The sequence below is a fragment of the Myxocyprinus asiaticus genome, chromosome 20 (assembly GCF_019703515.2).
Source record: "Myxocyprinus asiaticus isolate MX2 ecotype Aquarium Trade chromosome 20, UBuf_Myxa_2, whole genome shotgun sequence".
NCBI classification, from domain to species: Eukaryota; Metazoa; Chordata; class Actinopteri; order Cypriniformes; family Catostomidae; genus Myxocyprinus; species Myxocyprinus asiaticus.
Genome location: NC_059363.1, coordinates 38,843,553 through 38,858,570, shown reverse-complemented (window position 1 = coordinate 38,858,570; position 15,018 = coordinate 38,843,553). Strand labels below are relative to the sequence as shown.

Genomic DNA, 15,018 nt, shown 5'->3' with positions numbered 1-15,018 from the left:
GATTTTGGAAATATACGGGTTCGGGAGTACATTTATTGGATGGTTTAAGTTGCTTTATAGATACCCTGTAGCGGCGGTACAAACTAATGGATTAATTTCAGATTATTTTACTTTGAATAGGGGCACTCGTCAGGGTTGCCCTCTTTCCCCATTATTGTTCTGTCTTTCCCTGGAACCATTAGCAGCTGCGATAAAAAAGGAGGAGGACTTTCCAGTGGTGGTGGCGGGAGGTGTGGCGCATAAGCTTTTGCTTTACGCAGATGATATTTTATTATTTGTCTCTGACCCAACTAGATCTATGCCTTGCCTCCACAGAATTATTAACTCCTTTTCTAAGTTTTCAGGATACAAAGTCAATTGGTCTAAATCCCAAGCTTTGGCTTTGACAGCGTAATGCCCAGCGACGGCTTTCCAGCTGGGCGCTTTCCAGTGGCCCAAACAGGGCATTAAGTATTTGGACATTTTATTCCCAGCAAAACTGTGTGATTTAGAGTGAGTTAATTTTTACCCCTTAATAAAACGGTTTTCGAGCAATGTGGGCAGGTGGGCTTCATTGCATTTATCTATGATCGGGAAAGTTAATGTTATTAAAATGAATTGTATTTCAAAATTCAACTACATGCTTCAGTCTCTCCCTATAGATGTCCCCCTCTCTTATTTCAAGCAATTTGACAACATAGCGAAGTCCTTTATTTGGAATGGTAAGCGTCCCAAATTACATTTCAATGAGTTACATAGGCCGATTGACGATGGGAATTGATGGGAAGGTCATGGATTTGGAGGATAAGTACATGAAGGACTGGGTTTTGACCAGTGTGATGATTGGTAGGCAGGTTATTTTGAGGAGCTGGAAGTCGGATGGAGCACCCTCGTTCCCGGAGTGGTGCGCGGAGATGGGGAGAGTGGCTGCCTTCGAGGAGGGGTCGAGCAGAAGGATGGGAGTTAGAGATTTTTATAATAAGAAATGGGGCAATTACCTTGCATTTCTGGGGGAATCTCGAGGAGGGGCGGTGGAGAGAGTAATTTAGAGTTTTTTTTTTATTACACTTGATTATTGTATTTTCTTTGTTGTTGTTGTTGTTGTTGTTGTTTTCATTTTTTAGTTTTTGTGTGTGTGTGTGTGTGTGTGTCTATATTCTATTGACCACAGGGGTGTTCGTGGGGGGGTCAGGGTGGGGTGGGAGTTTGGTAGGGGGAGGGGATATGGTGGGGGTTTAATGTTTAAAGTGATTGATTCATTATATATATGTTGTTGTTTTTTTTTGTGTGTGTGTTAATTTATGAATCAATAAAAATGTTAATAACAAAGAAGCTCCAAATAGCACATATAGACATCAAAAAAGTAATCCATACGACTCCAATGGATTAATTAATGTCTTCTGAAGCGAAACACTAGGTCTGTGTAAGAAATAGATCAATATTTAAAACTTTTTTTCACTAAAAATGTTTGCTTTCGGCCAGCTGTGGTATGAACGGTCACGAGGTTGGAGCTCAAACTGCCTCTCACGTGACGTTAGCGCGTTGGTATGTCGATACCGTCAAATCCCTCAGCTGGTCTGAAAACGACAGGGGAAAAAATGTTCACTGCACACCCTCAATATTTTGAGTGACTCAATGTATTGATATCCCAGTGAACAGCGAGCAGCCATAGCTTCAGTTGCTCAGGATCATTGATACGGAATCGGTGAAAAGTCTTTCCTCTTGCGATGATGCCCATAGATGTAATCTAACGTTTTTCAGTAGGTTGAGGCATCCAGGATAAGCACACGCAAGCATCTTGAAAAAGAAACAAATTCAAATCTATAGCAAAACCAATTCATCTTCTGTATAACAATCCTCCTCTTTTGTAAACCATAAAGTGCTTCTATATTTTATGTATTTCACGTGTCGGTTCTCGCAACTTTTCAGTACGCTTATGTCATGCGAGAGGCAGCGTGTATTCGACCCTCGTGACCGAGCTGGGCGGAAGCCAAATTTTATAGATACAAAAGTTTTAAATATTGATCTTTTTCTTACACACAACTAGCGTTTTGCTTCAGAAGACATTTAATCCACTGGAGTTGTATGGATTACCATACTTTTATGATGGCTGTATGTGCTTTTTGGAGTTTCAAGATTTTGGCACCTATTCACTTGCATTGTATGGACCTACAGAGCTGGTCTTCTAAAATATTCAGAAATATTCTTCTAAAAATTTTCATTTGTGTTCTGCAGAAGAAAGAAAGTCATACACATCTGGGGTGGCATGAGGGTGAGTAAATTATGAGAGAATTTTCATTTTTTGGGTGAAATATTTGTACATGCTTAACTCTTTCCAAGCATTCACTATGATGGATTGGGTCTCTGAATTTTCTGTACCACCGGTTTACCAGATACATTTTATTTCAATATACTGTACATTAGTACAACAATTAGTTGCATTATGTAATAAAATAGTTTCATTATTTAGTAGATATGTCAAAACTTCTTTTGATCTGTGGTGATTGGAACACTTTGAAACTTTGAAAATTTGATCTGTCAGATCAAATATATATATTAATCAATATTTTTAGTAGAAGGTTCAGTGATGAAGGCATTCTAGCAAGGGCCAGTTTAATGTCATGTGTCCATTATTCCAACAGGTTCCCTTTTTCAAATAAAACAGGACAAAAATAGTACATTGTTTTGCAAAGTATGCATGTTGACATAAAAATTGCACGTCACTTTTAACCACATTGCTTTATTTTTCTAACCTTTGTACAAGCAATATGCTGACATGGTGGTTGCAAACCCACACATTCCCCAAGATAAGATCATTTCCTGTCACCAGCAATGTCACTTTGAAGGGTTACTATGAGGGTCATACAACTATGACATCACAGAATTGCAAAATTTGCACATGAAAGCCATGATTTGTTCTATAAATTTCAGTGACATTTGACTTTGGTGTTAAAATGGAAAATGTGACCTTATGTTTTGACATTAGATCTACATGAAAATGTGTTCAAGGTCTCTTTTAGAGGCAATACAACTGGAAAAGAGATATAGGAAGTACTTCAATGGCACATAAGCTGTTAAGCGATAGTTAACCAAACAGTGACAATTCTGTCATTTTTTCTCACCCTCACGTTGTTTTAAACCTGAATATTTCCTCTGTGGAACACAAAATTAGATGTTAGGCAGCATCTTAGTCTAAGTCACTATTCAATTCTATTGCACCTTGTTTCCATAAAATAAAAGTGAATGTTCCAATAAAAAAGAGAAATTTCAAATGTGAGTTTGGAACAACTTGAGGGTGCATAAATGATGACAGAATTTAATTTCTGTCTGACCTATACCTTTGCATCCAGTACACTAGACAGAGCAGGTGTGACCATGAATAGCTCATGTTCAGACTTTACTTGCAGATTTTATTTACACTTTATTGTGAAATTTGTCTGGTCAGATTTACCATTTTTTAAAAAGGACTCATTTATGCTTTACACTCAAACATTGGCATGTGATATTTTGAAAAGAAATAGATGCCATTAAATTGTTGTTTGATTTGATACAAATATTCTTCCTTTGTTCCCTTGAAGAGCTCCCCATGTCCAGCATTCTTAGCGATGGTCGATTTATGTAAAGTGTGTCCTTTTTTTAGAGTGCTTGGGGAAGAAAATATAGCCATCTGGCATTCTAAAAGCGGACTCTTAGACGCACAGTGCCCACGCTTTCCGCCAGTGGGTCAGTGGGTGAGAGAGGGAGGAAGGCCGCAGGGGAGGAAGAGACGGACAGAAGCGGTCCAGAGAGCGGTGGGCGGTGTGGGCTTTGTGCACCTGGAAAGTCAGTGTCTTTCAGGACATGGAGGCTGAGTAATCTTATGTACTGCAACAAGGGTGTGAAGGTCACAACGCTCCACATGTCAACAGATTTTTTTTTAGTGCAGTTTGGCACATAGGGAGGGAGCCCAAAGAAAAACACTGACGTGGATGCAACAGATTTGTCTGATGTTGTTACCTTTTATTGGGCATGACTAATAAGCAGGCTAAAAGCTAAATGTTCTCACCAAATGGGAATTAATAAATCAAGTCATGTTGCTCCTTCCAAAAACTGTAAAATAATACGAATGAATGAATGAATGAATGTGGATGAAACAACAGTTGTAAAAATAAATAAATAAATTATATATATATATATATATATATATATATACAAAAATATTAGAGCAATTTATACTTTTATTCCATGGGATGACAGACAGACAGGTAGATGTGTTTGGTTTAATGATAGGCTTTTATCTTTGCTTATTTGCTTTTGTCAGTGTTTGAGCAAATGTCTCTCGGATATTTACACGCGCAATTTATTTGGAGAATGTTTAAGTAAATAAAAAGAGTAAAAGGTCATGTCAGACGTTCATTTTTCCTGGTATTGACAGTCACATGGGGACCTTTTTTCCAAGATTATTTGAAATTTGTCCCTTATTTTAGAACATAATTGACTATAATACGAGTTAGGGACTACTTCCTATAAATAAGCACACATGAAAGAGTGTCAAATGCAGAACTCAAAAACGTGTCTAACTCCAACACTAAGACAATTACAGCATTTCAACATAAGCCTACTTCTTAAATTTAAACAGGTTCTTAAACAGTTATCGACTGTATCATTATTAGCAGTAATCTATCAAGTGCAGGATTTTTCAATATATTACAATGCCTATTTACTAACAACATAACAAAAAGCCACATGGATGGCTTTCATTTTTAAAGGGACAGTACCCTCTAGTGGTCATCTGTTATTACATAACCCTAAAAGTATGACTGAAACATACAGTAATGTCTAGAGAAGCATTATGTGCAGCAAAAAAAATATATATATATTACTACTACTGCTACTACTACTACTACTACTATTACTACTACTACTTCTACTACTACTACTACTAATAATAATAATAATAAAGTATGAAACATGTAAAATAATTGTTGAGATAATACAATCTTCTCAATAGAGATATTTGTCCCATGTGGAGATTGCCACATAACATCTCAAAACAGACCTACATTCAGAAACTTATAACAGGCCTACACTACCGTTCAAAAGGTTGGAATCACTCTGAAATTTGTGTGCTTTAAAAAAATTAAAAAAATAAGAAACTGATTCTATAATTCACCAAGAATGCATTAAACTGATCAAGAATTACAGTAAAGGCATTTCTAATGTTACAAATGAATATTTCTATTTCAAATAAATGCTGTTCTTTAAACATTATGCTCTCAATTAAATAAAAATAGAAAAGAGTTATTTCAAACAGTAATACTAATTATACCAATGGTCAGGTTGGGAGGCTTACATTTGAAATGTATTCCACTACAGATTACAGAATACATGCTATAAAATGTAATTTGTAACGTATTCCGTTAGATTACTCAAGGTCAGTAACGTATTCTAAATACTTTGGATTACTTCTTCAGCACTGGTAGATTTTTTTCACTTGTTTTGACTACAAAAACTCTGCCAGTACAGTAAGACAAAATAGACATTAAAAATACATTCTCTGAAAAACCAAAATATCTTATGCAGTGTTGTTTCTTAAACAAGATAAATTAAATTGATCTTGTTTTAAGGATTTTTTGATATTTTTACAGGAAAACAATACAAAAATTATTATCAAGAATATGATTTTTGCCCTAATATCAAAAGACTTACTAGAAAAAAGGAAATTACGATCCAACGTGAATTTTCTTGATAAAAAAATATAATAGTGCCTGGTAACATGTGCATGTAAAATGGCAAGAAATAGCATTTTAGCTTAGTGTAAAGCTGACAATTTACACAAGGTTTATTTCTATTTCTTCTGCTCCAAACTTACTTCAAACTTAGTTCTCTGTCTGCTCGTATGAATGTAACACATCATAAGAAAGTGCTTCACCACTGCCCAAATGCTCTTTGGATCGCATCATTTATATGTATAAATGTTTTCCATCTGAAAGGATTAAATATTAAATGAAACAAATGACAATAAAATGCAAAGTAAACTCTTCAGTAATCAAAATACTTTTTGAATGTAACTGTATTCTAATTACCAATGATTCAAATTGTAACTGTAGAGGAATACAGTTACTTATATTTTGTATTTTAAATACATAATCCCGTTACATGTATTCCGTTACTCCCCAACCCTGCCTATGGTGATACCTTTGTAATTTTCAAGTCCCATGGCATCCCATGTAAGTACCAGTGTACATGAATATGCTAATCATTCAGTACCATAGTACATGTCAAAGTACCATTTCTGTATATCACACTATTTTCCTTTAATAACCTAAATGAATAAAACAAATAAAACAAATCAAAATATTTATTTGTGTACTCTCTCTCTCAATTTTACTGTATGACTAGCTTATGTAGCTAAAAATGTAACTCATTTATTTCCAATTGCTATGACCATCAAATACCAATGAAAATTAACCTAAAGTCCTTTAATTGCAATTTTTAGAAATATAATACATTAGCCACAGGGTGATTCATTTTAAATACAGTAAGTGGAGTTTTGCTGTTTTTTGTGTGTGTGTGTGTGTGTGTGTGTGTGTGTGTGTGTGTGTGTGTGTGTGTGTGTGTGTGTTTTGTTTTGTTTTGTTTTGTTTTGTTTGTTTTTACTTGCATTTTCATGAATAAAAAAAAACAACTGTCGGAGTCACGTGACGCCACGCGAGGATCGTACGTGTTGTAGCCGCACAGCCACCCGGGATTTAGAAGATGGTGATATTTTAAAGACTGATGGAAGCCATGTTTGAAAAGAAAAAAAAAGTTTATTAATTGACTTCATGGGCATGACCCCAACAATCAACAAGTTCACCAGTCCTACCCAACTCCAGGAGGAGGCGCTGGTGCTCTACTTATTATACACATGGGTAACAGATTGTCATAAATACAAACTTCCTTAATAAACAAACTATGCCATATGGCATTTATTCCCTCATTATTCCAAAAACATACTTTTATATGTTTCTTAACATTAAATACACTACAGTACGTGCGAGCTCTGCGTACTTCACTAGTTTTAACACTTTTAATTATATAAACTGGTGAGATTCGATACACTCTGTTCCATAACTGTTCTAGGATTCGATACACTGTGTTCCATAACTGTTCTAGGAGGACAATATGTCAAAGAATTAAAAATCCTCGGGCTCTGGAGACATTAAAAGACACTTACGTGCTCAAGCTGACACCCCTGAGCGGGCCGCGAACCTGGGAGTCGATTTGGTCGGAGAGATGCGGGAGATGCAGCGAGAGATGCTGGGCATGTCGGCAATGCTGACGAAGGTCGTTGCTGACTTGGAGGATCTTGCTGTGATACGTCGATTGATCACTGCAATGGAGGCAAAGTTCATTTGTAAGTCATTTGTTGTACTCATGTTGCATCCGAGTGAGTAACACACCTTCAGGACAGTTTTATGGATGAATCTACATGCTCTTTATTTTTATTCTGCCTATTGGCTGGAGTTTGTTTTATAGATTATCTTTTCCCATGTAATTCTGTCTCACAAAATTTGTATAGAAACATCGGACTTGAGTAATCCGACGGCAAATTTGTCACAGGGGTTCTCGTAGGTGTGCATGGACTGTTTGGTTCTGCAGGATGTTCAGGATTTGATGGATGCAGTAATGTTGGAATGTGGTCTTTATAATCTTGTTTTTGACACACAACCTATTTTTTCTTATATGTCAAAATGTCAAATGCTAATATGAGTGGATTGTCTCTCTCCATGTGGAATGTGAATGGGTTGGGGCACCCCATAAAAAGAAGGAAGGTTATTTCTCTTCTTAAGCGTAAGAAATATGATATAGTGTTTCTTCAAGAAACGCATCTTTCTCCTCAGGAAGCTGAAAAATTTGGGAGGATATGGGGTGGCTCGAGTAAGAGCAGGGGAGTCATTACACTGATAAATAAACATCTACAATTCAAATGTCTCAAACAGATTAAAGATAAATTAGGAAGCGTCATTATGGTTTTAGCTGAAATTCAGGGGCAAAGTCTTAGTTTGGCTAATATTTATGTACCTAACATTGATAATCAGGGCTTATTTTATAGATCTTGAAGGGATGCTGCAAGCCGCTGGCACCACTCATGATATAATATTGGGAGGAGACTTTAATCTTTTGATGGATTCAGTCATTTATCATAGTGAAGCAAAATTGTGCAAGTCCCCTAGAGCAACACTGACGCTTCACAGGATGTGTAAAAATCTTGGTCTTACAGATATTTGGAGACTTTTGAACCCATCTGAGAGGGACTATAAATTTTTTTCATCAATCCATAAGATTTTTTTGATATCTAAGTCCCTCATTTCATCTATTGTTGATTGCTCAATTGGAAACATTTTAGTCTCAAATCAAATCAATGTCTATATGGAAACCAACTGGTCCTAAGTATCCTCTGTGGGCATGGCATGGGAGGCACTTAAGGTGGTTCTTAGGGGCCGGATCATACAGTATGCCACATTCACCAAAAAAATCCAAAGCACAAGAACTCGTGGAATTGGAAGGGAATATTAAAAAATATGAAAATATGATGTTCAAATGCAAGTAATGTTAATTCCAAAGATAAAGAACCTGAGTAGATGGGAGTAAATATAGAGTATAATATGTACAATTATAATAATATATAATGTCAAAAAAAGTATTATAAAGTTACAGCCACAAAATCAATTTTCTTTTCACTCTACATCATTATAACTCTCCTAAAGTTGACCTCAGATGTTCCCTTCTCACTCAGAGTGCTCGTGCAGGTTGAGAGCGACGCGTGCTGTTATAGCAACCATGATACATTCTGTTTCCATTTGTCCTACGCAGGCCATCTCGTTTAAATGAAGCTCATTCAAAGTTGAGGATACTTGGTTTACCACTGCCTACAGAGGACGTGTCCTACCTAGCAACGGCCTTCAAAATGAGACGCAGCTTAGGAATCTCCCCTAACACTTCCACATTCTTATTTTTTGGTGATTCACATTCATCGTGCATATTGCCACCAACTGATCGGGTCTGGTCAAAAGGTGGAGATTTATAGTAAAAAAGGACTTAAATGTTAATCTGTTTCTCACCCATTCTTATCATATTGCTTCTTAAGAGATGAATTTAACCACTGGAGTCGTATAGATTACTTTTATTCTGACTTAAAAGTAAATTCAATATTCAAAGATCTAGTCACCATTCACTTGCAGTGTATGGAACTACAGAGCTGAGAAATTCTTCTAAAAATCTTTGTTTGTGTTCTGCAGAAGAAACAAAGTCATTCACATCTGGGATGGCATGAGGGTGAATAAATGATGAGAGAATTTTTTTTCTTGGGTGAACTAATGAGAAAACCTCTCCTGTATCTTGATTTCATCAGTGTATCTCTAAAGCTAAGAATTTTTTTTTTTACTTCTCATCTGTTATAATTAAAAGCTTTAAATGTTTTGTTTTTTTTAAACAATTTTTTTAAACTATTATTTTTGGCTTTATACATTGACTTTTATTTGAGTAAAATTGACACAATACCCATACCTTTACTCAAGATTAATTTCCCAGTAATTTCCCAGTACTTTGTACACAACTTTGTCACAACTTGTCTGTATGGAACCAAAAAAGTCGAAACTGGCCTTCATAAAGAAAATTGGTAACACTTTACACTTTACAATACATTTGTTAATATTAGTTAACACGAACTAACAATAAACAATACTTTTACCACATTTATTAATCTTAGTTAATGTTAATTTCAACATATACTAATACATTTAAAAAAAAAAAAAGTTGTTCTTATTAACATAACTGCACAACTAGCACAACTTGAACTAACAATGAACAATAGTATTTGTATTAACTATAATTAACAAAGGATAATTAATGCTGTAAAAGTTATTTTTAACTCTTTGTTCATGATACCTAATGCACTAATGTTAACATACTGTATGAAACGTTCTTGTAAAGTGTTACCAGAAAATTTTCCTGCAAACTGTGTGCAAATACTGAAGTAGCATATAGACTTATTTAAATCCTTAACATATACAAACACTCACGCCATACTGTAGTGCAACTTAAATCACCCTGTAGATTACAGTGCTCTACTTTTGCCTAAGTAAAGCATCACACTTGACCCCAGACCCTTCCACCTCGCCATTCTCCTTTAAGAAGCTACGACCCCTCCCACTTTAGGAACAAAATGACATCATTGGGTTAAATAGCCAATGAGAGCGCGCAGTGATCATGAGCTGGAAAGAGTAGAGTGTGTTGTGCGCAGACGTGTGTGTGTGTGTATGAGTGAGTGTGAGTGTGTGCGTGTCTGAGTGCGATTGAGATACTGCGACTTTTTTTATTATATACATTTCAACTTTATCGTCTATCTGTCGTTCGGAGTACGGTTAACATTGATTTTAACCATCTGGATATTTTAAAAACGGCATTTTTTGCTGAAGAATGCCGCTGTCGCTGATCAATTCAACACAACACAGGACTTGTTTAGTTTTTTTTTAATTATTATAAATGTACATTCTTCAAGGTAAAGGATGTTTAGACCAAGTGATGATACTTTCTTAAATTTACTTTAAAAATAGATCTGATCGCTTCTGCATGGAGATGTGTTGTTGTTTCGCCACTGGAAACTCATGATGGTTGTTTATTTGTGTTTGAGTATGTGTTTGTTCGCATGGGGCTGGACATCCCATTGACTGTTTACAAAGGCTTCTTAGAGAGAGCTGATCATCCCCGAGCTTATACTTCAGATATGCATGTGTAATTCGAAGAAGTGATTTTAAACAAAGCAGAGAACAATCAAAGACTGACAGAATGCTGAAGACCCTCACTAAAAAACTCAGAAGACACACTCTAAACGAAATCCACCCTTTTCAATTAAAGGTAAGTCAATGCATATCTGAATATTAACTGCAAACACAAGTATACAGTTGACTGCATGGACACAATCACAAAATATCCTTTTAGGCCAAGATGCACAAAGAATAAAAGAAAGATTTAAGACTCTAATACTCTTTATAATTCAGTGTTACTCAATACTGAGTAATGTTCTACTAATAACGGCCTAATGTGTTATATCTTTCTCCTTGTGATCACACATTATTGTTTTTACTGTGGTGTTTACAGTTACATTTTGCGTTATACATACTTGCTACACTATATTATTAATATAGTAATTAATCATAGTGTCATTTGTGTAACACATACTGTAATGTTAAGTGTCACTGTAAACCTCTTTGGTTTGTGACTGCTGTATTGCCCCACATGGGAAAGTAGAAGCTTCCTATTTCTCATGTGTACGACAATGTTTATTTAAGCTCAAGACGGATTTGTTTCCACGATTACTTTTAAAACTTACCCACTGGTTCAGACAGATGGACCATAGATTGCTTGTAATACTTTTGCATATTATACGCGTGCGCGCGCGCACACAAAAACGTACATTAAATTGGACCAAGTTCCCAATCACCATGAATAGATGCCCTCATTAAGAACTATATGTGTAACAAAGAAACTGCCTTCTGACTTCATTTTAGCAGGATGGCATTCGGCCTTCTTAAAGTAACACAACACCTTTCAGGAATCCATACGTACTTGATATACTGCACCCAATGCTTGTTCTCTGTTAATGCTGTAATTATTGCTCATAAATGCACCACACCAATATGCCTCTCTTTTGTTTCACAGAGATGTGATTTGTATAAACTTAAGTGCCTTTAAACACACATATATATGTATATATATATATATAGAGAGAGAGAGAGAGAGAGAGAGAGAGATAGTCCACTTTGTGGTCTGTTCTGTTGGTCCCTGAATGATAGTCTTCACCATTTCCCAATGACACTTTCAGTTGCTTGGACTGACCAACTGCTTGAGGTTCCAGTTTCATCCTTTGTCATGAATGACATGAATGAAATGAACCTTTGAGCCATGTTTGAGCTTTTTCCTGGTAGCTGGACTGTAATCTCTTCAAAGGGAATCCACCTTTGTCTGTTTGTGGCAATTGTGGGATGGATCACAATCTTATTTTATCAAACTACACAATGATGACTCTAAGACATTATAGATATTACAGTTTCATTTTCTGTTAATGCATGATTTTCTGTAAAGCTGCTTTGAAACGATGTGTGTTATGAAAGGCGCTATACAAATAAAAATGACTTGGCTTGACTTGACTTAGATAGCCACCTTTAAACCTGATGAGTAATGGATGAAATTGGAGAGGCTACCATAAATGTGTGGGCTACCCAGTCATCGTTCTGAGTAAGGAAAGGAAGAAGAGGGAACCTAGTAAGAAAGAAATTATGGGGGATAAGCACTCCGCCTCTGAAGAGTATAGTGACTGCTTTCAAATTTCAAAAAGGATGCAAAGTAGCCTATAGGAATGCACATGATAGGCTCTGGTGGAAACAACCTGAAAATTAAGTCATTATTTAGCGGAAATCTTGATGTCTGTTGCACGTTCATAATAGTCATGAGAATTTCTTCCATGGAACACAAAAAGTGATGTTAGGCAGAATGTTATTTCCAGTTACTATTCACTTTCACTTTGCATTCACATACTGTAGCATTTTGTTTTCCATACAGTGATTGAAAGTGAATGGTGACTGAAGCTAACATTCTGCCCAACATCTCCTATTATGTTCCATGCATGGACGAAAGTAAGTCATATGGGTTTTGGAAAACAGGCTGAGTAAAATAATTTATTTTTTGGGGGTGAACTATTCCTTTAATAGTGTGTGAGAGACTATGGTGGCTACTCGTTGCCAAAGACTGTTATTCCTGTACCAGTACACGCACGTCCTTATCTCAGCTTGACCCTTTGGTTTACACTAATAAATACAATTACGGTGGATGGAGTGCCAGCCTCATGCCAGAAAAGACGGAAGCTGTGTGTGTATATAAGTATCTGTGTGTCACGTTTGAGTAGATATATTAGACCTGAATAAATCTCAACCATCGATAAGCTCTGGAAGGGTCTTGAGGGCCTTTTAGAGTTGTTTTGTTGATTATTATGGCAACATTTCACAGACAAGAACCAAAAGAAAAATTGTGTAATAGATGAAAAATACGAAAATAGAATTCAAACTAGAGTTAGGACACATCAAAACAAACATTCCAAAACTTTTCGAGCTGCCTACATAGACAGCATTTTAAGGCATAGATGCAAAAACTGTTCTAAAAGGTATGCAGCAAAATTTTCTTCCTCCTGGCCAAAATTTAAGGCAGCATCACATGTATTCTCTGTGGAGAAAGCAATCCCGGAATGCACTGTGATGAGCTCAGTGAAAGAAAAAAATAAATGGATTTGGATTATTTTAGTAAAATGTTAATTATAAATATATTTGATTCAATTGCCATAAGGTATTGTTAAATAGTTATGTCTAAAAAATTGACTACATGCTGGGCTGTATGCAATATTTGTATGTGCTGTGTATTTTTATGCTTGTTAGCGATAACATGGCTAGCTTAGCAACATGCTAACGTCAAACGCTTTTGGAATTGTTCTTCTCCTGTGTGCCTATACAGAGAATTACAAATTGGTCACTTATGAAGTTCCATTTCCATTTGATTTCTACCTAATTTGCAGTAAGGCAGCTCAGTAAGTTTTGGAACAGATTTACTGTTCAAAAACAAAGAGAACACAAACCACAGCTTCAAGAGAGTGACAAAAATACTTCTAACCATGGTTAGAAGAGTGCCCCAAGTTGCAAAAGAGCCTTTGCAAGATTTGTAAGACACTGTTGGAAAATATAGCACTTCAAAACCCCGTTAGTCATTTATTTGCAATCTACAAAACATTAGCAGACCTACATACTGGTAAACATTGTCTTATATACACAAGCCAAAAAGATCACAGACTTTTTGTCAAACCACAGTATAACAGGATGTCTTTCCATTGTCCAGGCTTAAAGGAATACTTCATCCTGAATTCTGTCTCATAGTGAGTTTGCGAATCCAGCCAATTGTCCTTACATATCTTTCCTGACATTTATGGAATAGTTTACCTAAAATGATAATGATCTTATCATTTACTCAACCCCATGCAGTTTCAAACCCGTATGCTGTTATTTGTTTCTGTGGAACACAAAAGGAGAATTTTTAAGAATCCTAATGCAGCTCTTTTCCATTTAACGACTGTGCATAGTGACCACATCCGTCAAGCTCCAAAAAGGATAGACGGCACCATAAAAGCAGTCCATACTGTAGCCTAAAGCTTGAAGTCATACAATATCTTTGCATTTGGAACAGGAAAAAAAAAAAAAAAAAAAAAATCATTCCTTGATAATGTTCTCCTCTACCATATTCCTATGTTTGATTGGCTGGCTGCAATGGAGAAGATTTTCAGTGAATATTGACTTAAATTACGGTCTGTTTCTTACACAAAGCTATTGTATGGATACAGAAAATTATTCTCATTTGTGTTCCATGGAAAAAGTAACAGCGTACAGCTTTGAAACAACATGAGGGTGAAAAAATAATGATTTTTGGATGAACTTTTCCTTTAAATGTCAGGAAACTTATGTAAGGACAGTTGTCTGAATTCACATTCATATTGAGTGTGTTCACTGTACCATGATCCACAGACCTAAATCCTGCTGGCAAACTAAGAAGTTTGTCAAATGTTTCCTTTTCTATATGCTGGGAGGGAAAAGACTGGAAATTCTTGTGCAATGTCATTTAGATGTTGGCTAAGCGCTTAATCTAGCTGCCAGGGTACTGAAAGTTACTTACTATGGTTTCAGTCACCATCAGAGAAAAAAAGGATTTGCTGATTCCAAAAAGTAAATGTGTGACACTATGGATTTGTACCACATTTATGTTGTAATGTGCGTCTTTAGCTTCCTGCTTCAGTAATTCCCACTCACACATTAAGCAGTAGAGTAAGTCAAAACAGAAATGTCTGCATCAGATTTTATGGGCCTTTTACGTAATTGTCATCTTTTGTCTATGATATTAGAGTGCATTTAATTTTAATTAGCTAAACAAGCATTATCACCCTTGTTTGCCAAACGATTGCTTACATCGCGTCATTATTTT

At 36.0% G+C, this 15,018-nt stretch overlaps 1 protein-coding gene across 1 annotated transcript in view; it reads left to right on the top strand.

Annotated features, from left to right (window-relative positions):
- Positions 1–10,247: 10,247 nt before the first annotated feature.
- The window catches only part of LOC127410992 (uncharacterized), a 54,377-nt gene continuing 49,606 nt past the window's right edge, over positions 10,248–15,018 (top strand). The window contains exons 1-2 of the mRNA XM_051646298.1: positions 10,248–10,504; positions 10,637–10,860. Coding sequence (XP_051502258.1) covers positions 10,792–10,860 — 69 coding nt within the window. The 5' untranslated portion in view covers positions 10,248–10,504; positions 10,637–10,791. The remainder of the gene's footprint in view (positions 10,505–10,636; positions 10,861–15,018) is intronic.